General features: G+C 40.4%; 1 protein-coding gene across 3 annotated transcripts in view; it reads left to right on the top strand.

Annotated features, from left to right (window-relative positions):
- The window catches only part of bsnb (bassoon (presynaptic cytomatrix protein) b), a 79,391-nt gene that overhangs the window by 2,840 nt on the left and 52,674 nt on the right, over positions 1–23,877 (top strand). For all 3 annotated transcript variants that reach the window (XM_085456817.1, XM_085456816.1, XM_085456815.1), the window contains exons 2-3: positions 6,306–6,696; positions 22,780–23,553. In XM_085456817.1, the coding sequence (XP_085312943.1) occupies positions 6,306–6,696; positions 22,780–23,553 (1,165 nt within the window). The remainder of the gene's footprint in view (positions 1–6,305; positions 6,697–22,779; positions 23,554–23,877) is intronic.

Raw genomic sequence — 23,877 nt, 5'->3', positions numbered from 1 at the left:
CATTATCTCTGTGGCTGAACACATTATAGTAACCGAGTAAAAAAAAAAAAGACTCAGTATGAGTTTGACATCATTGTTAGTCAATGCATAGCTGTCAGAAAAACAAGCCAGCATTGTTAAACGAATTGATAAGCTGGGAGGCAAAAGATTTAATTATTTGGAACCAGTTCTTCATTGGCACCCTTACTAATGACACTGTTATAAACAGAAAATGGATGTCTACCAGCGCTGCTACTTTATGGCGAAAAATCACAATCAGTTATTTTTGTCTATAATGAGATCGCGATTATTTAACACAATTACTCACAGATGGAAAAGAATAGCGGCATTATCAAACTTTCAAAAAAGAAGAAACTTATTTTATCAATTAAACTGATTTTTTTAAAATACGTTTTACTCGTGAAGCTGGCTAAAACCACATATCCAAGTCAAGTACCATCTTCTTTGTGTTTCCAGGCTGTTCTGCGGATGAAACTGAACTTGGATGCCACGTTGAATATTTTGGCAGCGCAGACACTGTGTCCAGTCTAGTCACAACTACACACTGGATGCGTTTTGCCATCAGAGTAACAATCGCCACAAAACACAATACAGCTGTAGCTCACAGCTTGCGTGCTGTCTTTGAGGTTGCTTTTTGAAGGAACCTCTGCGTGATTTTTTGGGAAAGACCATTTGATGTACTGAACCATGTTTCACATTTATGATGTGAGGCATTGCAGGATAAACTTAAAAGTTTCATCACTGCAACTACTACTTTTACATTTGTCCAGCAAGATTGGGAATATGTTGGCTCTAGAGTAAGCTTTCCCCTCATCTATGACTTGGCTGCTCATCATTTTTTAGGGGCAGCCAAGCTTGTCTGATGTTAAAGTATGAAAAGTGGTGTAAATAATGAAATCAAGAAGTGCTGTGCCCTCTAACAAAGCTACGTAACGTTGTCAGAGATGCTGTAATACACGCTTTATAACATTGATTTGGATCTTGTTGTCACAGCTTTTTTGGCAGGTTTGACCAATTGAAAAAACTAATTGAAAATCATTCATTCTGTGTCTGACATCTTTTCTGGTTGTTAGTGGCAACAACTAATAATCACTTTTTCTTATTTTTTGCAGAAATTGCTTAAATGTGTGCCAACCCCTGCTTTGTTCCTCTTTAACCCCGATGATTCACTTACACGCAGAAACACTCTTGTCTAATGTCCAGCAGCCATTGAATGACAGAATTAAATCTGCCCTGCTGGATAATTATGAAGCTGTAAGTGTTTCCTTCTGGGAAATAAACATAACCTTGTTACATTTTCTTTCTTTCCTTTTTCTTTTTGATGTGACGTACCCGGCGCTGATTGAAAAACAAGTGCGATAGTTGTTGATGCTTTTCGACAAACAGATACTTAATGGTGGATTTACATTTTACTGATACACTGAACATGCAATTGGACATTCGCATCAAATAATGCCATTAATCATGTGCACATCTCATTCATCACCCTAACCCTTTCTACTCTGACCTTTAATTACTGCTAAATGGGAGGCACATTCATTCAGAAGCCTCAGCTACAGGTTCATTTCCAACAGAGAGAAAGCCTAAACCAGATACAAACATACACTACATCACAAGTATTTAAACTATAATCCTGTAAAAATAGCCCTGATTTGCCGTGGACATGGGCTCTCTGGGGAATCTTGTTGGGTGCACTTAGTTGCCAGTTGAGGTCTCTGTGGATCAGACTGTTCACACTTGGGACCTGGGAGTTATGAGAGCAGTGTAGTGTGACTAGATGGTCAGTATTTGTCTTTGAGTGGTTTTAATGTTGTGTCTGTAGCATCTCCACTGTATAGACTCTGAAACTTTATCCAGCTAAAATTAAGCACACATCAGTCTGATGACTACCCCTCTACCAACGGACCTAATTGGCACACCAGATGTCAGTGCGAAGACAATTTTTAATCCAAATGATAAAAGTAAATATAAATGAATGCCTGCTGTTTATTGTATAGCTGCAGTGGTTTTTATTGTTCAGTAAACCCTTTCAAAGCAATGTAATGGGTTGGTATATTGTATAGGCCAGTAATTAGATTTTTATTAGGACAATGAGTACTGTTAGTTAAAACATGGACTATATGAAACTTTGCTGGGAGGAAAGATGGAAATGCACAAAAACAGCAAGACTACTACATTTTGGAAAAAAAAGCTTTGATTTGATGTTAAAGGGAGCTGATGTTATTCTGTATTTAAACTGAAAACCGACTTGAACATTAGATGCTGATCAAAAAGGCTCTCAGCCATGACTCTTATGCTGGATATTTAATAGTGGATTAAGTTGAATTACTATGTCTATGGCCATCACTGTGCAAACAGCACTTTCAGTCTTTGTGGATACCCTCCTGTGCTAAAGTATTGACAGGATTAGCATGACTAGTTTTGTCTCACCTGTCTCGCATTACATCGCCAGTCTGTCAATGCCCACTGCATGTGTTTTAGCAAGCACCTAAAGGATGTACTACAGATAAGAAATCACACTCATATCTGTTTAGTCAGTATTAGGGACCTCAAAGTAACTAGCTAGATTAGCTTAGCCTGAAGCTTGGGAAAATATCAAAAACAGCTCTGTCTGAGGGTAATGATAAAAACATGAGCATTTTTTCAGTACAAATTTCTCATGTGACATCATGCACACATTGCTTAATTTGTCAGACATATTGGATGTGATACAACCACCGGTTGCTAGGGCTAAATGTGTGCGCCCCAACTGGTTGGCAGGTGTTTCCTGGAGGTTTCTGGCTGTTGCTGGATGAAATCGTTTGCTTTGGGTGCTAGCACTGCAACAGACTGGCGTGGTGGTGTACCCCGCCTCTTACCCTATGGCAGCTAGGATAGGCTCCAGCCCTCCCACGACCCTGAATTGGATAAACAAAAGAGGATGGATGCATGGATGCTAGCAGACTGTCACAGTTGCGTGTAGTTTTTCATGTTTGTCTAAAAAATACTCACTAACTACTAGCCCAAGGGTGTTATAACTTCAAAAAGTGAGAGGCAAACCTGAGATGGAGAAGGGTCACCTTCAAAGCAAAAATTGTGTCTCAGTGCTGCAGACAAAATGTTTCAGAAGGCGCAACTTTTACTTTGAAGGCAAAGCTTCTCCATTTCTGGTTTGTGTTGTACTTTTTAAAGTTTTACTACAACTTGAAGAGCTTACCAGCATTTGCAGATGAGTGCATCACTCCTATGACAATCAGAAGGAGGTTTTCAGGAACTAGTTGGGGAACAAACATTTGCCCCTAGAAACAGGCGTTTGCTACGGGGTGGACTGTAGACTCGTGTGACTGGAGCTTTATCAATCACTTTCACAGTGATTGCAGTCAACCTCCAGCAAAAAACCTAAAATCTAATGTTTGCCTCATGACCTGTGTTGGACAGATGGCCTGTGTAACCAGGGGCTTATTCGCTTTATTCTACATAGTCAGCGTGATTGTCACGTGTCCAAAAGTTGTCAGCACCTACATGTTTTTTGCTGTTGTCCGTTGCTGGGAAACCTTCAGCTACATTAGACAGGGATAAGATTTTTCACAGTAAAACAGAGGTATGCTAAATGTTTCTCTCTGCAGTTAACTTATATTACTCTTCTCATATGAAAGTGGTAAAAATTTTCCCATCTAATTCTTGGCAATTCAGGGAATAGTGTTTCCTGTAATACTAAAAAATTCCTCTGAGATTTTCATTGTCTTGCATTTCAATTTTTAATTAATGTGACATTGGGATATTGTCACATGGATGATTAAGGCTGAGTAGACAATCTAATCATCTTTCTGCTTATTCGCGATCTAAAGTTTCACATGGGGCTCCCCAGCACGAAAGACTGGCAACACACAAATGCCTTACTATCCACTTTGTGAAGCAGTCTCTAGTGCTTTCGCCACAAAGCCACAAGTTGTTCTCAGTGGATTACCACTTACTGATGGATGAGAACATTTGAAGAAATCTTTTGAAAAAGTGTCCTCAAGTTTAAACTATGCTTTTGACTCTCATTAAGCCATGGTGCCTGAGGCTTTACATAAACCACAAGAGACTCCACTTAGTGCCTCGGTGTTTTAAATTGCAATTATTTTCTGAAAACACCTTGACATAGACTTAAATGTAGACTGCACAGTGGATCAACGGTAAGACGCATCAGCTACTAAAAAATGTTCATTTATCTGAGGGTTTCATGTCTGAATGCTTACCTTCGTAAAATCAGCAGCAGTGGCGGCAATCACGCCGAGTCACACCTGATAACATTAAGTATCCTTTTCAACATAGCGCGTCTGAATGCATGGAGTCAAATCCATTATTGGATTGGCGCACACAACACTGTACTGTGTTTATTCAGAGTGAGAGAGTTTCATGCATTTGTGCACACAGCACAACAGCAGTACTTCATTAATTAGTTATGTGAGATTATCCCTGACATTGAGACAGGATTGATCAGGATCTCACTGCAAATTACATTATGTACTTCACTTCAGGCAGGTGAACTGTAGTTTATAAGCTACATTTGTATATGTACAAGTTTGTATGGATCTATTCCCATAACCACATACACAATGTGGCTCCTGTAGTGATCAAAACAACTATCGCATTACAGCTGCTAATCAAAGAAAAGTTAAAATAATTCATTATATGTTACTTAGTGTCAGATCTTGCTCATACTACATAATATTGTGTGAAACTGGTAACTGCTCTGTCAATGTTCCCTGAGGATTATTAACATAAAACTGACCCATATGAATCACCGAATGCCTACATTTTAAATATTCATGAAGCCAGCAATGTTACATATCCCATGTCTGAGAAGGAATGAGTGTAGCCTCAGAAGGACTGAAAGTGATGGTCCGCCATAGACTGTCAGCAACTGTGTGAATTTCAAGTTCACAGTCGATAGATGAAAAGTAAAGATTTTCCCGATGGGCTCACTGCAGTAAACACAGAGCTCCTGTAGAGAGTTGAACAAGGTTAGAGTTTTGTGGCAACTCAAGTGTTTGCCAATGAGTCACAATTGCTAACATGCTCTATTTTAATTCCTTTATTCTCCCCATTATCGCCACACTTCCCTCACTGTGGATCCAGGGCTGCTGCTTCGACTGTCTTTGAAGATGACGGCCATGACTAAACAAGGTCTAAGTTGTTATGACAGTGGAAATCCTCCGTTCCTATTTAACTGTTGGCACCAGTGCTTGAAGGCCAGGGTGTGCAAGAAAACCCAAAGTTTACAGTCCTGATACGCCACCTTTGTGCCACCCCAAACAGAATGCTGAGGCGAGAACAGACCAGCTTTAAAGACAAGCACTTTACAGAAAGACGCACTATAAAATAGGCAGCATTTGATTTACTCCTGGCCTCTGTTTTGAGTGGTCTGCTATCACATCATGAACCACAATACAATCTTTTAATGATATGTGCGCCTAATGCATCTCAGAGCTGAAGGACTCCAAAATGCATCCTTTATGAAGAAGCACTGCTGCTTATTTATATTCAGTAGCTGTTACAGCTATAAAAGCCCACTTAAGAAAAAGTCAAATGCAATGCATTTAAAATATATACTAATTTATTATAAAAGAAAAGGTCAGAAAAACAAAGTTAGGTTCCTTTGTTTTCCTAAGTCTAAACCCGGAAACACCACGTTTCTCTTAATGATGTTCACTATTCTTCTTTCAGTACTTTCAATCACTCCAAAAGGCTGCTGTGGTTATTTTCTTAAAGTTTCTGCATGTTAACAAAAGAAAAAAACCAAAAAGCTCGTAACCCCGTGTAGTTACTTCCAGCAGAGAGTGTAATGAGTTTTTATTTCGGTGTTCTCGTTTATGCAATAGATGGCCTTGCATTCATGAGTAAAAAATAGCATGGACTGGGTGTTTGCAAATGTGTGCTTATAAGAATAAGCGTGTTAACTGGACTCAAAGACTTTATTTGTCACAGACACAGTGGATATGTGTGCTTCAGTGCAGTCTGATATAGTGATCATAAAGCCATTTCCAGCAAGCGAACCTGAAAAGGATTTTTATAAAGGAATGACTTTAAAAGTGTAAAATGTACATAAAGTGTGTAAAACTCAGTCTTGACCTTGCAAAGGGTAATTGAGAGAATAGCTGAGAAGCTTCTTGAGTTTTTTCAGAGCTAAAGCCTTTCCTATCCCTAGACGAATAGAAATATTTGCATGCTCAGTTGGCTCTCAGTAAACAATAGTCTCTTTGTTAAACTGGTTATACTCCTAGCTTAGGACACAGATCTAATGTACACCTTGTTTTGTGTTCTCTTTACCTGTCTGTCAGGCCACCTCCATCAGACTCAGGACCTAAAGCAGGCGGCCAGATCGGTCATGGGACAGGTGACAGGTTGGCTTCCCATGACACCCCACAGCATGCTGCGCCTCATGGAGAGCAAGGCCAGGGCCATGTGGCCAGGAAGAGTCTGCAGGTGGACGTCGGTAGTAGCAGAACTGGGAGGTCCCCTTCTGCGTCCCCAGACCGAGGCAGTGTCCCCACCTCCCCTTACTCTGTGCCTCAAATAGCACCCATGCCCAGCAGCAAACTGTGCCCCGTCTGCAAAACCACCGACTTGATGGGCACTGGGGATGACAAGCCGAACATCAACACCTGCACGCAGTGCCGCTCCATGGTGTGCAACCAGTGTGGCTTCAACCCAAACCCTGACCTAACAGAGGTAGGTGGATCTGCTTCACCAAGATGTTTTTATTTTCAAGGATTGTTCTCTTTTATCTTTCACTACAGCAGACCAGTGCCACATAGTAAAGGTGAATTCATCTGATTCCCGGTTACTGTCAGTGAAGGAGTTACAAACGTAGTGAGCATCTGCCATGGTGCATTCGCACGGAAACAAAAACATCTCAAATACTGCTAAAAAGGTTAAAAAATGCAACCGTGTAATCGACTGCACAAACATATTTGGAATGAATTCATGCATACAGCATTGCAGACTGCCTCAGAGCTAAAGAGAATAAAAGGAAGAGGGTTACTCTCTAATGTTGACAAACTGAGCACAAGATTTTCCTTGTAATTTTGATCTGCTTTAAAATAGGACCAAGTCTAAACACCATCAGGTTTTGTTTGTTGTCACATGATTGTATTATTTTCATCATCAGTCAAATATGTGTACTGCACGTCTAAAGTCCTGTCAGTATAAACTTACCTGGGACGTTAGGAGGTACACCTTGCTAGTACCACGTTGGATCCTCTTTTGCCTTCAGGCCTGTCTTAACACTTTATAGCATCGATTCAACAAGATGATGGAAACATCCCTCAGAGATTTTGTTCCACATGATAGCATCACACAGGTGCTGCAGATTTGAGTACAGTGAAATCATTTTCATATTCATGAAAGCAGTTTGAGATGAGTTGAGCTTTGTGGCATGAAGTGTTCAAGGTTCAACATGTTGTGGGTTCAGAGATGATCTACTGCACTTGGTTGTAATGAGTTGTTGTTTGAATTAGTGTTTCCTTCCTTCCATCCTCCTCTGACCTATGGCATCAACCAGCCACCTTTGCTTTTTTGGACCATTTTCTGTAAACCCTAGAGATGGTTGTTTGACAGGAGATCACCAGTTTCCAAAACACTCACATACCAGACCAGCCCATCCATCAGACAACAACAGTTTCAACTTCAGCAGGTCGTCTTGACTACATGCCTAAACATGATTGGTTGCTGCCATGTGATTGACTCTTTATGATGAACAGGTGTACCTAACAAAGTGGCTGGTGAGTGTACAAACTGACTCACTTGTTGCTGTAGTGGAGGTCAGTCATTGGTGTCCTTTGCTCCTACGGGTTATCAGTAATTGAACTCAGTACCTGCTCACTTTCCAACAGCTATTTCACCAGCTGTCGCCATGGTCTCTGGCTGCTGCACTGCCAGTCTTTTCCTCTACACCCTTTGTAACGTCATAGTGGTGTATGCATTTTTTTTTGAAGTGGGTGATTCAGGTGCTACAATTTGGTTTAATTTGTCTTTTGAATGTTATTTCTCATTGACATTTATGAGTAATGCTGTTGATGACAATTGTTATCAAGTTGGCTCTGACTGACTCATGGGTTGAATTGCACCAAATGAATGGGAGTCAAGATGTGAATTAGATGCATGTTGTTTGAGAGCTGTGAACTTCTGCTCCAGCCATGATTTCTCTTGATAGGTGGAGTATTTAATAGTTTGGTTGGCTTATAATCTTTCATCTGCAAAGACCTGGTTGCATGCACTTTTCCAAGGTGCATAGTAATATATTACTCACCCCCTACTAGCCATAATAAATCAGAGGCTCTTACCTCTAGAGCAAACTCTGTTGTTTATTCAGCTAATCTATCTTTACATAACACTTATGTGAAGTATATTGTGCCTGTATATTATACATCCATCCTTTCTGACAAGCACATCCTAATCATGCCCAGAGCCTCTTCTGAAAAATCTGAACAGATTCTTATATCATCCCAAAAAAGGAGCACAACACATTACCCCATCATTCGCAATCATTCATATGCGTCTAAACACTCATCGCTGTTAACAGGTAGCTAAGAAAGCCTATTGCCTTCATCTGAAAATAAATCACTTGCCTAATTTGAATTAGGCCATGCTTCACTGTAACTGTGAGTCAAGTGTGGCTGTGTCATCTGTCACAAAGTTTCAAATCAACTTCACTGAGTCATGTTGCAAATTGAAGCCAAGAAGCAATGTCAGTTACGCTGGCCTACAGGCTATCAGAGCGACCGTAGGCTGAGTAAATATTAGGATGCAGAATATAATGTTTAGGTTTTTTGAACGATAAATGCGTGCATGTAAATGTACTGCCCAATGGGTGTGTGTAAGCTTGATGACATGTATGCATCGGGTGCATAAGAGAGGAGACTGCAAACGTTGGAAGAAGAAAGCAGTGGGAAATGGAAAGATGAGAAAGAAAAAAGCATGGACCAAAGTGGAAACAGACAGTAAAGAATAGATCATGGCAGGGAGTGAAGGAGAGCATGGCAGTAAAGAGAACAGCGGAGGTGGGTGCTTTTCAGCTCAGGCTTGGTGTGCTTGTCAGATCCTGACAGAGAGAGAGAGAAACAGGGAGGGAAAATGTCCAGCCTCTGGAGACCTGAAGATTTACCCCCTTAACCTACTTAGGATGGATTTGGCTTCAGCCTCACTACAGCATATCTAAAACAGCCTTATCACTCATCAGGGAAACTGATGACAACCAAGGTGATGATAATGCAGAAGATGACGATGACAGGAATTACGATTACAGTGATGGGAACTGGCCCAGAGAAAGGATAGCCATAGCAAGGCTGTGTCAAAATCCACACAGGGATTCTCTTGATTCTTAATAGTAAAATATTTGTATATAAACATATATCCTGTCCTGTATAATAACAAGGTTTTGTGATTTTCTGAGATTATAATCTTGTTTTCATTTGAACATTTGGTGTTTTGTGTGAAAAATTACCTGAAGAATTTTCTCATTCGTTGTAGTTTCAGGATTAGACCTGTGATGACAACACACTATTAGGACCACTTCTTGTGCAAGAGATGTGTGTCTGCAAATAGTTTACAGAGACCCACTGAAGTCCCCCAGATTATCAGGATAATATGAGCAAAAATCTGTCATTGAAGAGGATTTCCCATTAAATCACAGAAAGATGGCAGTGCCGATTAAAGTCCTGATAGCTGTGGATGATTTCATGTTTGGATTTTTGAGCACAGACTCAAATAGCGGGGCTAGCCTGGATTTTCTTTTAAGAAGCCACATTATCTTGTAAAGAGAATCTCTCTTCACTCTTTGAGGGGTGAAGATAATTGTTGCAATGCACGTCAGAGCTGTGTTAAACTACCTCTTGATGGTAATGCAATTTGGATGTAAACAGCGAGCGACAAATGGATCTCACAGACCGCATCTGTTACGTGGCTGTCAGTCAAGCTGAGAAGACAAGTTTTATTTAGACATGATAGCTACGAATTCAGACATGCCAGCTATCGTGCACGTGAACTAAGACTTACATGTGACGTGACGTAGGTAGCACCGAAATGAGAAAACGAGAAAGCCAGAAAGGCAAGAAATGAGACGGTCTAAAGGCAGCCTTAGAACAACAAAGAACAAGAGCAGTGAGAGCGATACTGAGAATACCACAGACATTCTCCCCTGACAGTGTTCTCCCACCACCATACAGGGGAACATCTGCTTCATAATTGGTCCAATTTCTATTTATAGACCCTACCCTCCTTCTGTCTGCAACGGTGGCCCGGTCCTGAGAAGCCACAGCTGAAAGAAGGAGGGAGAGGAAGAGAGAGAGAGACAGAGCTGGTTGAAAAAGCTGTGCCGTAGCAGGAGGAGACAGAACGGGAGGAGAAAAAAAAGCATCATCATAAATTAACCGTAATAGCCAGAGTGTTCGTACTGACACTATCTATCTCTGCATAAATTCAGCGTAGGGAGAAAAAAATACCCCAACAACAACAAAATGGAGAAACAAATCAGAAAACAATGCTAAGATGCTTTTGAAAACGAAATTTTTTCTTCATACAGTTTGGTGATGAAGACACACCCCTGACATGGAGCTGAAACATTCTTCAAACAAGTCATGAAACAATGACTCTTTAAAGTCTTTGTTTCAGAAATGCCTTGGAGGTTCTTCTCTTTCTTTCTTTTTTTATCAACAATCCCACAAGCTGAAAGAGCAGTTTTAACAAATGCTCCCACACAGAAGCACTCTATCTCCTCATTCGAGTTTAAAATATAGCAGGTAGGTGGCCACAGTTTACAGTTGCAGTAGATAGATTTAGCAACCAAACCAAAAGCAGTAATATCGATTTGGACTCTACAATAAAATGTTTCCAATCAAGATCAGACAAAAAGCTTCAGTAATCAGATGAAACAGGCAGACGTTCAGTATAAAAAGAAAGAGAGAAACCCACTGTACATCTGTTAGGCACCAAACAGCAGACTGGCCTCGTAGACACTGTGTACTGAAAACCACAGATTAGATTACCGCGCTATTGTCATTGTTAGTTAGTGAAGGCCCACTTTCTAGCTTCAAACGGAGAATTTTTGCCATCTTGGTTTTGAAACTGGACACAATGAGTGAGGCACAGGGCTGACTAAAAAACTGAGGCTCACTACATACTCTTTGGATAGTCATATGTCTGACAAACGGAAAAAAAACAACATCCGTCTAAAAGGCATAAATTCAATTACCCTTGAAACTAGAAACTGAGACCACAAACTGATCAGGAAAACATATACTGGGTGCACAGCTGGACGTCTTTTGTACACAAGCTTACAGTTAAACACTACATTTCTCAGTCAGACATGGGACTGTTTAAATCGACTTTAATGCTCTAAAGTTCTAATCCCAAGGCTGAAAATCAATTTTCTCAAGCGACACCAACCGGGGAGAGCAAGCTGTCCATAGTGTCATAAGTAAACATTCTGTAATTTTCAAGCGTGCTCGAAGGCAGCTTTGTGGGTTGTGAGTGTTTCAGGTATGGTATTGATCCCAGTTTGACCTTAAACTTGTGATTACTTCTTAACTTTTAGAAAGTGCGCTGTGTTCTTCAAACTGAGGGCCACTTGAGTTTTTTGCTGAGCTAAAAGGAATAAAAGAAGGAGTCTATCTGCATATGTGTGACTGTTTATATTTCTTAAATAGAGTTCAACCAGTCTGCTTCCTGTTCGGAAGGTGAATTTGTCATATGGTGTAGAGCAGCTTGAATGCAGACTCCTGAACAAACTGATGATGAATCCAGAAACAGGCAAATATGGTCCAAAATCCAAAAGAATAACACAGGTGCCTCACACACCCACACACGTAACAAAAACAAGAGGATTATATATTTAGTCGGAGTAACACAAACACACAGGTGTACTGTCTCTCTCGCACTCACGGCAGGTACACAGTATGATGCTACAAAGAACTGAGGCCAGGTAATCGAGGAAAGTGGACACAGGAGGGTGACGAGACACAGCTGAAACTGATTAAAACAACACAAGGAAGTAAATACAAGGCACAAGAGACAAATGACTACCAAAGTAAAACAGGAAGTGAGTAACAGAAACACAGAATATAAAGCACTTCACAAAAGAGGACTAATAAGATCTCATAGAAAACAACAAGGAATCAAACTGAAAGAACTGCTGGAGAAGAAAGGATGTGTACTGTTGAATATTATTATAGTTTTCATTTTTTGTTGCTAGAAATTGTGGAGATGCAGAGTAAAATTCTTAATTTTTCCCATAGCTGAGGCCTTGCACTATTTGGACAAAAATATTGGGTCACACCCCTTAATCTTTGAATTCAGCTGTTTACTGTGCCATTGCCATGGGTGTGTAAAAGCAAACAACGGGCCATGAAGTCTTTCTTTACAAACATTTGGGAAACAATGGGTCATTCTAGAGAGCTCGATGTATTTGAGCATGATACTGTAATATGATGCCACCGTTGAAACAAATCACTTCATGATGATTTTTTTTTTACCTCCTAGATATTTCATAACCAACTGTGAGTGGTGTTATTGCATAGTGGAAGCGTTCAGGAACCACAGCAACTCAGCCCAAGTGTTTAGAGAACGGGGTTGCTGAGTGTTGAGGCTCATAGTGCGTAAAAGTCACCAACACTCTGCTGACTCAATAACTTCCTCTGGCATTAACATCAGCACAAAAACTGCGCCGGCAGCTTCTGGGCATGGGTGTAAGACGTAGTACTTGAGTCGATATAGTGCATGTTTGTTTGTGGAATGACACAAACACAAGCGATCTGTTTGAAAGTTTTAAGGTCTTTCAGATTTTCAGCACATTAGCACTTAGTGTTTAGTGAGATGACATTTGCCATTAGCAGATGTTATTCTATTTGCCCAATAAACAGTCAGCAAGGCTGACACAGGCAATCGGATTGGCTGATATGTTGGTGCATTGCAGAAAAAATAGTTTTCTCTGTATGTTGCTGTATGTTTTCAGGGACATTATTAGTGGGCATTCATGGTTCTCAAAGTATATTTTTAGCTGATTATTCTGCAGCGCCTGCCTAATTTGGCAGTTCTGCTTCACAAGCTCACTTGGGGTGTTTTTTGTTTAATTCTGTGCTTATTTGTGTCCTTTTGATAAAACAGTAATGTTATATGTGTGTCTGTGCTAACTCTGTTCCACTGGCTTATTTAGGGCCTTTGTTTATAATCACAGTACACATACACACACATTTACATGCAAATATAGAGAAAACTGCAAAGCAAAGTTAGCCTACACATTAAATACAATCTAGATTTTGTCAAATATCAATATAAATAATTAGACGCTACCTGAATCAGCAGTGTGTTTGCTGACAAGCCTCATTCCTCGGTCAACAAAAGAATTCATCACTCACTCAAGCTGCAAGCTGCAGTTGGCCTTTCGAAACGGCCACATTTTGAGTGGGTAATGTATTAGTTACATAAATGTAAATACAGTGATATGGTCATATCAGTGAAGGATAAGTCCATTATACCCCAGAGGAGGCAGAGGACGGTTCCTAATCCCCTCAAATTAATTCAGATATTTAGCGTTAGACTTTTCTAATCCCCCTCTAACTCTGGATGATGTGGCACAAGAGATTCAGTGACATTCAGATCTGGCAAAGTGTAACACAATGAGAATGTTTCATGAATCACTATTAAAGTTTCATTTTAGTGAAAGACAGCATTGCTTCTGTCTGACATGGGTGAGCTGTGAAGAATTTAATGTAGGAAATCAAGATGTCATTTGGTTAGATTTAGAGTAGGAGATAAATCATGTATGAAAATACCATTTAGGGGAATCTCTTCAAGATTCACTTAATTTTAGTGAATGTGATCTTTTTTCTCTCGATCCTTCTAAATTATTCTTTCCATGAAGCTGTTGATCTTTGTGTGTCTTGCTCTCTTTTGATGAGAGATTCATTTTCTTCCGTTTGACGATGCTAAATAACATCAGAGCAAAAAAAACCCCCCAAAAACCAAAACATGTTCTGAAATGAATTTATTTCTGAGTCTACCTACTAGTCAACAAATGTTTTTCCAGGTTTTTCAACAAAAACATTGAGTGCATGTCTTTTGGTCACACCCTAAACTACATGATACAATACATACACTTACACAATATTCAAATAACCATTTTGCCAGTATGATATGCACAGTCGACTATTTAGGTTTTTGGACAATGACACAAATTTTGTAGTTTTTCCTCTGCATACAACCGCAGTGTTTCTTAAATCAAATATTCAATATTTGAATATAATTCTATAGCCTTAATTCTAGGTTTTTAACAAAAGTATTGTATTGACTGTTCGATGTGTGGTTGTTTTCAAGTTTTGAACTTGCACTTTTTAGATGTTCACTGGAGCTCTCTAAACAGAGATGTTGATGCAAGTGAAGGAGGCTGACAATCTGAAATAAACCTGTGAGAGAGATTTGGTAGTTCGGGAGTGTCCATCTGATTATCCATTTTGGGGTTGTGGGTGGGAGCTGGAGCCTACCCTACCTACCATAGGCTACCAAAGGACATACCCTGGACAGGTTACCAGGCGTGTCACAGGGCTAACACACAGAGACAGACAACCGTTCACACTCATATTTGGACCTATAGGCTATTTTTAATTTAATAAAATTTTAGTTATATAGCACCAAATCACAACAACAATTGCTTCAAGACACTTAATCTTGTAAAATAAAGGCACCCTTTGAGCAAGCACTTTGGCGACACTGGAAAGGAAAAACTCAATTTTACCAGGAAGAAACCTCCAGCAGGACTAGGCTCAGGGAGGGGCGGCCATCTCCTCAATTATTTGATGTGAGGAGATGAAGACGAGATTAAGACACACTATGGAAGAGAGCCAGAGATTAATAATAACTAATGATTAAATGCAGAGTAAACTATAAACACATAGTGAGTAAAAAACGTGAGTGAAACAGTAACCCTCAGTGCATCATGGGAAGTATGTGGCGAGAACCCACACAAACATGATGGGGAGAACATGCAGACACACAGAAGGTCCCCTGCGAGATAGTGGATTCAAACCCAGGACCTTCTTGGAGTGTACAATACATTCTTACAAAGACTGAATGCACTGGGCAACTTGGCAACACCAAAACACCTGAAAGGCCACTCTATATATTGACAGCCACTAAACTAAAGTGGATGATTGCAGAATTCTTCCTCTGGTTAAGAAAAACAACAAGTCAAGAACACTCTTGAAGAAGTTGGGGTATTATTGCCAAAGTTTACAGTCAAGAGGCACCCTCATGAGTGCAAATACAGAGGGTTTTACAACAAATGGCCAAATCAGTGGTTACAACCAGCTATTTGATAACAAGAAGGCCAAATTAGACTTTAAACATATAAAAGTGTCTGCTTTGTTTGGGGAAAAAATTATTTGCACAGGTTAACTTGTACCAGAATGATGGGAAAAGAAAATGATGCAATGTTATGATGTGGGGATGGCTGCCAATGGAACCAGGGCACTAGTATTTATTGATGATATAACTGCTGATAGAAGAACTCTGAAGTGTACAGAGCTATACTCTCTGCTCAGATTAAACCAAATGCTGCAAAACTGATTGGACGGTGCTTTACAGTGCAAATGGATAGTGACCCAAAGCATACCGCAAAAGAAACCCAAGCGTTTCTTAAGAAAAAGAAATGGGATATTCAAGTCAGTCACCTGATCTCAATTCAATTAAGGCCTAGCAGAGTGTCTCAAGGGACGAAACAGCATTTGGTTGCTATGTTTGTTTGTCCAGTTACTTTTGAGCGTCTGAAAATGTTAAACCCCTTGAATTAAAACTTTAAGTCTGCACTTCAGTCACATTTGTATTGTCTGATTTTAAATCCACTGTGGCAGTGTGCACAGGCTAAATTACAAAACAATGTGTCATTGTCCAAAAACGTGTGATCCTAACTGCACATACACGACAAACATACACCATTATATAGAGAACACCGATCAGAAGGTTTGATAATGTAAGTCTTTCCAAACAGTTATATTTGGACATCTCGATGTTGCGCTGATGATTTTAAATAGATAATTTTAACAAAAATAAACAGTATAACATACAGTGTTTCAAGTAATTGTCCTTCCTTTGCAAACCTCTTATCCTATTTACTGTAAATCATTTCATAAGAAAGTGAGACAAAAAGCTCCTTAGTGAACATGTATGTTCAAATAACGAAATAATTATTCTGTGAAACTTATGTCAGGGTTTGGGTGGCTGTTTTTCCACACTGTGCTTTTGGATGTAATCATAGACTGGTTTAAAGTGGACAAACAGTGGGAACTAGGTCAGGAATCCAGCTGAGACACTTCATGCTGCATTTTGCATATACCAAAATATTTTGCAACAAGAACTGCCAGACACTAAATCTGGGACACTGTTTTAATTATTACACCATAACCTACTGCAGTTAAAGTCCATCTTACAGTAGTCTTTTCTGTATGGAAAAATTGCACAGGAATCTTTAGTCAGTTTTCCTAATAGTGCCCTTGTTAGAACTGGACACGCAGAAAGATCACTTTCAGCAGTTTGGTATAATTCTTTGACTCCGTGTTGCAAACAATGACTTCTTTTAGGCCTTCTACTGATTATTTAATCTGTCATCAAACAGGATTGTACTTTGCACTGTTATTGCACATTTGTTGCATGGCCTATCAGACCACAGAAACTTTTCCCTCGCAGCAAATCTTGCTAATTTTCTGGCTGTGTGTGAAACATCCAGACAGAAACATTTGAAATCGAAATGCTCTTGGCTTTTCAGTAATACTCTCAAGTGACAATAATGACACATGATGTACTGTAGACTCAAACGGTATTGCAGAGTGGAGTCTAGAGCTCTCTGTGGCAAAATCTCAAAGGAACTGACTATTAAAAGTTTCATAAAGGTAGCAACAAATCCTTTGCAAGGGAACGGTATTGCATTGCAGTGCACAAGCGTTCATCATATCATGCCGATTTCCTCTACTGTAGATCACGATTTAATGTTATGCACTCTGCACTACTTTCCCGCATACTTATTAATACCATGACTCCCTGCCATTCCCAACACTGCACCAGTATACCTGGTGAGAGAAGTTGAATAGTATGCATGAAAAGAAATTTAACAGCGATTCCCCAACAATGACTCAGGATTTTCATTAGCTTTGTTTCCCTGCTTGGTAACATTCAGGAGTAAAACAGATGTGTTTTATTGAGACTGTTCTCGTGTAGTTGTTTGTAGAGCTGCTTGTGTTTGAGTTTAGCAGAGGCTGGGAGACAAATTGACAGAGAGAAAGAGAGAAAGGGGGAGCGAGGCATAGGGAGGAATTTCAATGTCTTTGGCCCAATTTGCAAGGAATTGATAAACCACTGCATTCCAAGTGTCCCGATCCCCAAACTGCAGTGCTCAGCTGCTGTACATACCGCATGGTGATACTGCATTGTGATCTCTAAGACAAAGCTGCTTTCTTCATCTGCATCTTTGTCAGCTGAAGTTTGGATGTGTCTCAGCGCGTTCGTTATCCAGCTTTCCCGGGGAATGATGGACGGCATGATGTCTCACACCTGTCAACGAACGCACGAAGAAGAAAAACAGGGAAACTTTGTGCACCTGTGTGATGTATGCAGTGTTACATCTTCTAACGTCTGTATATGTGTCAGACTCCAAGACAGCAGAAGACAGAAGCACGCACTCGTAAATGAGAGGTAGACACTCTCAGCATAGTTCTTTGTTACGCGACTATTTTGGTACAAACATTTACCTGGCAGTGTGGCAGTTAGCTTTCTGAAATTTACCCTCATTTGAAACTAGCTGTGTATGAATTTCTGGCTCTGAAGAGAGTCGTCATAAACACACAGATGATGATGGAGCTGGAAGAAGAAAATTAGATGGAGTGATGGGATGTGAGAGATGCAGATAACAAGGAGAAATGAAGATGAGTGCAGGAGAAAAAGATGGAGGACTGCAAAAGAGAACTGATAGAGAGGCAGGGGAGGAGACACAGTGTGCAGTGTGCTTGTGTGTGTGTGTGTGTGTGTGTGTGTTTTTTTGCTGATACAGATCAGATTTCATAAAGATCCACATGATTGCCTCATAACAACGGGGACGCAGAAAGGAATGAGATGGAGAGATGAGGCAAGCAGAGACATGAAGAAATTGATAAATAGCTGCTTGCCCTTCGCGCAGCTGCTTTCTTTGTTTTTTCCAGAGTGTTTTTCCCCCTTGGTGAGCTTTATATGATTATCCTAACAGTGTGTCTGAAAAAAAATGTCAATGACAATAATTGTCATAGAAATAGGAGTTTCTACACGAGTCTCTGATTAGATAAAGTGTGCAGTGTTAGATGGCGCTGTGTTGGCTTTTTTCACTGTCCCCAGGAGTCACCTCTGCACCCGGCTTCTCAGTTTCCCTGATTGACAGTGAAAACCACGGCCTGATCGCTCCTTATACCAGGAACTGGCAGTGAGCCAGGCAGTAGGCTAAGGTGCTGCTGAGCTTGTGACTTACTCTGTCTACACGGACTTACTGAATGACTGACTGATCGAATGACTGACTTAAGAGATAAAGAAATCCTGTGAAGCAGGTGAAGAGGTTGCTAAACATTTAAAAGCAGTCAACAGTCAAATTTTGAGCTATTGCAATAGATTCATTAAAGATTTTGTTGCAATAAGAATAAGATAATATATAATTAAAAACTGCATTATCTTGTTATTAAAAAATGACTGTTAAGCAGAGGGAAATGTAGTCTATTACTGCCCCATCTGGTTGAAAATTTCAAGCCCATGCCTCTTACAAGAACAGATAGGTGTGGTCAGAAAGCAGCAGCAGGGATTCGAAGAAGAGTTAAAGTTCTTCCCGATGACTAAAGCAGTGCTGTAAAATCATGTTAGCAATCTCAGAGTCGTGCTTGTCATAATATGTGTGGTAGTTTTCTGATGAGTGTTTCATCTGTGAACTGATGAATAGATTTTTAATTTCCTTCACTTTTAACACAGCCTGAAAGCTTCTCTTTGCATAATCAGAATTTGATCCAGAAAGGCAGATAAAAAACTAGACTGTAGAAGAGTTGGATCAGGATAGGATTTTATGGCATTTATGCCGTATGCACTCACTGCATAGAGCCTGCAGGCAACCAGCCAGCTCAGCCGGAGGAAGTGTCTAACACACATGATCTCCCCGATTGGTTGTTTTTTTTTCTCCACCCAGAGGAAGCAGCTGCCTGCTAGCAAGTGCTACAGCTACAGAAAATGCTGTCTAGCTCAGCACTACTGTACTTCTGCCCAGATCAGGATAGTTACTGTAGGTGCTGTATTGCACCTGTAATCATACCTAATAGGTGAGATCAATGTGTGCTGAATATGACAAACTCAATTCTACATCATCTAAACTAGAATTCTGACCACTGGAGGCAGAAAAAAGTGCAGCGTTGAGAGATGTGAGTCATATCACTACCCATATCTCATTTTTTGCAGCAGTTCAAATAGTGAATAACTATAACTGAATAATGAAGTGCAATGAAATGAGTGCAGTCCGATCAGGCTTCAGCAAAACTCGATGTTATGAGTGGGTTTAAGTTAGAGAGCTTCTTCTTCAACCAGAAATCCCAGCATAATAGTGAGTCACTGCTTTACAATATGAGGGGCAATACTACAGTTAAGGTCCAGTGACTCATAGTTAAACTGTGAAGTGACTAAATTATGTCTTTCTTCCTCCTGTTTATCTAGTAGTATGATACAATTTTGCTTAATCTTGATTTAATACATGTTGTCAGATACCAGACGGCTTTAGAAATGCATTAATAAATACAAGAGATGCATAAAATAGTATGAAATCTTTGCATTTACTGCATTTATCATATGCTGATATCAGCTTATGCAGAGTTTTATTAAAAACTAAACTTGTAGAGTCATTGTTGATAAATATTTTATCAGTATACCCCTTTCTACTGTATGATATTTGATACACAAGTTTTTGAGACTTCATCATCATCCTCAGTGGGATTTTCTTTCACCTGAAAACGTAAATAAATTGCACAGCACATGTTAAAGCAATAAATTGGGAAAGAAATGCCATTAAAATGAAAACTTATGTGTGCAGATGGATATTTATTTATTTTCTTTACTTGTCAGAAGGTTCAATAAACACTCCATACTCAAAAAAAAAATGTTTTCTGGAAATTATTTCATGTTTCAAGCTTTAGAGGGTTAATGTGACAACTCCGCTTGAATCCACACTGAAGTCTGCTCAGCTGTGATGTGTACTCTGCCACATGTAGTGCTGAGTGTATTGTAAATTATGGAATAATGGAGCAGGAACATCTCCGCTGACAGACTGTTAGTTAAAAGCATTTTCAGACTGCCCTTTTTTTTAGCATTACACTTTTTTTTAGAAATTCTTAGAGTGCAAATAATTCTCAGGGAAAGTTGAACTAAAATCTTTATGAAATCCAGATTCACAGACTGAAAGGCAATTTTGACCCTAAGCTCTAAGGAAAAAAAAAACCCAGTCCAGCCTTCCCAGCTTGTTCTTTGAGGCCCAGACCTCCAAGCGATAACCCAAACCTACAACCTTTTGCTGCCTTCATTTATAATTCATTAAGGTATTATGCAATGACCACGAATCCAAGACAGTTACAATAGTGTGGCAGCTGTCAGAGCACCAGGATGCCAATTACAGTCTATGGCCATGTGGCATCACTAGCGCCTCTTTCTGGCTTTCACCTTTTTGTGTGTGTGTGTATGAAGCAGTAAGTGAACAAGAAATGAAAACAAGAGGCAAAGAGATCAACAGGAGAAACACAAGGAGATTGGAGGAATGAATTTAATGAGGAGCTCTCCACGTTATGTAATGCAAATATGAAATCATGAGAAAGCAAAAAGGAAAGAGACTCCCAGAAAAGACAGAGGAAGGGAAGATTATAAAATCAGGGGCAGCAGTGATTTACTGAGGATTTTCAGAGTTCATCTCATTTGTCAGATTTATTTCACACACATTTTGTTTATGGGTAAGTGATGGGTAGCAATAAATGCCTATGCGGAGGCATGGGGATACTCAAATCCCTCCTCAATGAGATATTTTACACCATTCACAATTATTTTGCGGTTGAATCATTTTCCACACACAATATTTCCCATTCAGAGCAGGCTGGAGGCTACCCCAGCACGCACTGGATAAAGGACTGCGCCCAGTCTGTCACATAAACAGATCAACACACTCATTCACATTCACACCCATACAAGCATTCTTCAGTTTTTAGTTCATTTTACTTGGATATCTTTAGAGAGGGAAGAGAAATTGGACTAGTGGCGTTTATGGTTCACTAAATCACTGTGGATGACATGAAAACACAGTTACTCACACCCAGTCCTTGCTTTTATAGTTTCTGGTGGTCATTTTATAAAAAAGCTAATGGTAATGTTTGTCACACTGCTAGTGTTTTATACTTCAGTGGGAAATCTACAATGTAACCTACTGCCTCTGTGCAAACCCCTCTGAACCATGCACCTTAACACAGGCGGTTGCTTGATGTGCGTCTCCCTAAAAATGTAAATACACGTCAGGTTGGCACACCTGGATTCATCCTGCTCACTTTCGACTACTTTTTCACAGCAGTTTTTAAATATATCAGTGAGAGAAAAACAACCATCATCTCAGTATAAGGAATAACATCAATATAAGGACACACATAAGTTGGCAAATTCCTGGAGAGAGTGTTGAAACTATCGGAATGGATGTGAGGGACTTTACAAAAAAGTGGAAAAAGTTGAATCAACCACGATAAAGAGTGGGGACACAGGTGGGAAAAAGTCCCAGCATTTTATTGGTTTCTGTCAGCCAGCAATATGTATGAAACACGAGCCACACACACACACATAAAAATCATACCAACGACATCGGCCACTTCTACAAGTTATATCGTAGGCACTCGAAAGATTCCCAGTGAAAGCCTAAATCAGACAAGATGCTACCAGTGATGCTGTTTCTATTGTTGACTTGACATTACGGTCATAAATGAATGCAGTGGATTTTCAGCTTTTCACTTGCTTACATGAAGACTTAGTTGTGTCTGCTTTTGCAGTCAAAAACAGCACATTCATGTGTTTGCCTTTGTGGGGGAAACAGAGTTAAGAAGCTTCCATGCTGAAAGCGAGTGGCAGAGCACTGATTGTTGCAGCAACAGGCAAAATAAAATAGGCTGGTTCCAGTTTTAACTTTTCATAACTTTGGGGTGAGAAATTAAAGTGACTACCAATAGGAGCGAATGATACTGCTGATTGACACATGAGGGGGTGGTAAGTAGATTAGAGAATTACCAAAACAACTGAAAGCCAGAATGCCCACTAGCAGCAACCTGTCAGCCACGGAGTGATGTGTGATGAGTGAATCACTTTTTATGTGGCTTTAAAGTTCGCAGTAGAGAATCTAGTGAGTAAATGGTAATGTTGGTCTGTGAGGTAGCTGCTTATTCTTTCATTCTTTTTTCAGGGGTGTCAGGCTTGCTACTAGGAGAGCATGTTGACATAGTGAAGTAGAGGAGGAATGGAGAAAGAGGCTTGATTATCACCGGGACTTTTCAGGCTGCCTGCAAGACTTTTCCTTGCTATCAGTTTGTTGCACCATGGTAAAATCACTCAGTAGCCAGCAAGATAAAAATGCAACCTTCTTTCAGCAGTTGCAGGAAACTGATTATTCAATGAATTTCTATTTTTGTATCCAGTGTACCCCATTGTGAAAACAAGATACTGTAGCTTATTGCCATTGCCTTGTTTTTCTTTCTTTTTCAGGTCCAAGAGTGGTTATGTCTAAACTGTCAAATGCAGAGAGCACTGGGGATGGATATGACCACACCACGTTCCAAGAGTCAGCAACAGATTCACTCTCCTTCTCATGCAACCAATCCAGAACCTAAACCTAACGCTTCAGCTCAGCCCACACCTCAGACACATACACCTCCTCAGACGCAGCCTCAGGCCCATCCAGTGCCTGGCCCTACCAAACAGACTGGTCCAGCTGGCGCAGGTCAGCAGCAAGCAAGGCTGCCTCCAGGGGCAGTCCCTCTCCCTGGGATGGCCAAGGCCCCATCCCAGCCTGATTTATCCCGTAGTTCACCCGCCCACCAACCCCAGCACCCACGCCAGGACCAGACGCGCAGTGCAGGAAGCTCCCCTTCACGACAGCCCCCACCTCCAGAGCAAACCTTCGGGAAGTTGTTTGGCTTTGGTGCGTCTCTTCTCAACCAAGCAAGCACTCTGATATCAGAGACTACTCAACCCCAACAGCAGCCCCCTAAACCAGCCCCCAAACCAGGAGGACCTCCTGGTCCAGGAGCTGGGGCAGGTAAACCCTCAGGACCTCAGTCTGCACAACAAGGGCCTCGGCCCCCTTCTCAGCAGCAGCAACAGCAAAGGGGACAAGAGGCCAAAGCCTCTTGTCCCCTTTGTAAAACAAATCTCAACATAGGCAACACAGCAGAACAACCCAACTACAACACCTGCACACAGTGCCGCTCTCAAGTGTGCAACATGTGTGGATTCAATCCCACTCCACACATAGTCGAGGTAAGATTCTGATTTCCAACACAAAATGGCATGTTTTTGTGAAAAACGCTGAATTGTTGCATACTCGCTACAATGGTTGTTATCAACTTGATGCTGCCAGGTCATCTTGGTGTGTTCTTGGTGTGAACAACTTCATTTCACTGAGGATGACTGCTTGTACGAATCCAGCATGTGGCTCCAGGGATTGTCAAATAGACAGCAATTGCTGCATTTATTCTATCCTTGAGAATCACCGTGACTCTGATTCTCTTGTTCCTTGGTATTTTTTTTTTTAAGAATGACCCACTCTTTCTCACTCTCATTCTTTAACACAGAGCTATGAAG

This window comes from Copadichromis virginalis, linkage group LG5, assembly GCF_057382275.1.
Source record: "Copadichromis virginalis isolate Kocher_CV1m ecotype Utaka linkage group LG5, C_Virginalis_male_GT1.1, whole genome shotgun sequence".
Lineage (NCBI taxonomy): Eukaryota > Metazoa > Chordata > Actinopteri > Cichliformes > Cichlidae > Copadichromis > Copadichromis virginalis.
Note: the sequence above shows the minus strand (reverse complement) of the source record. Positions and strands in the feature narration are given on the sequence as shown.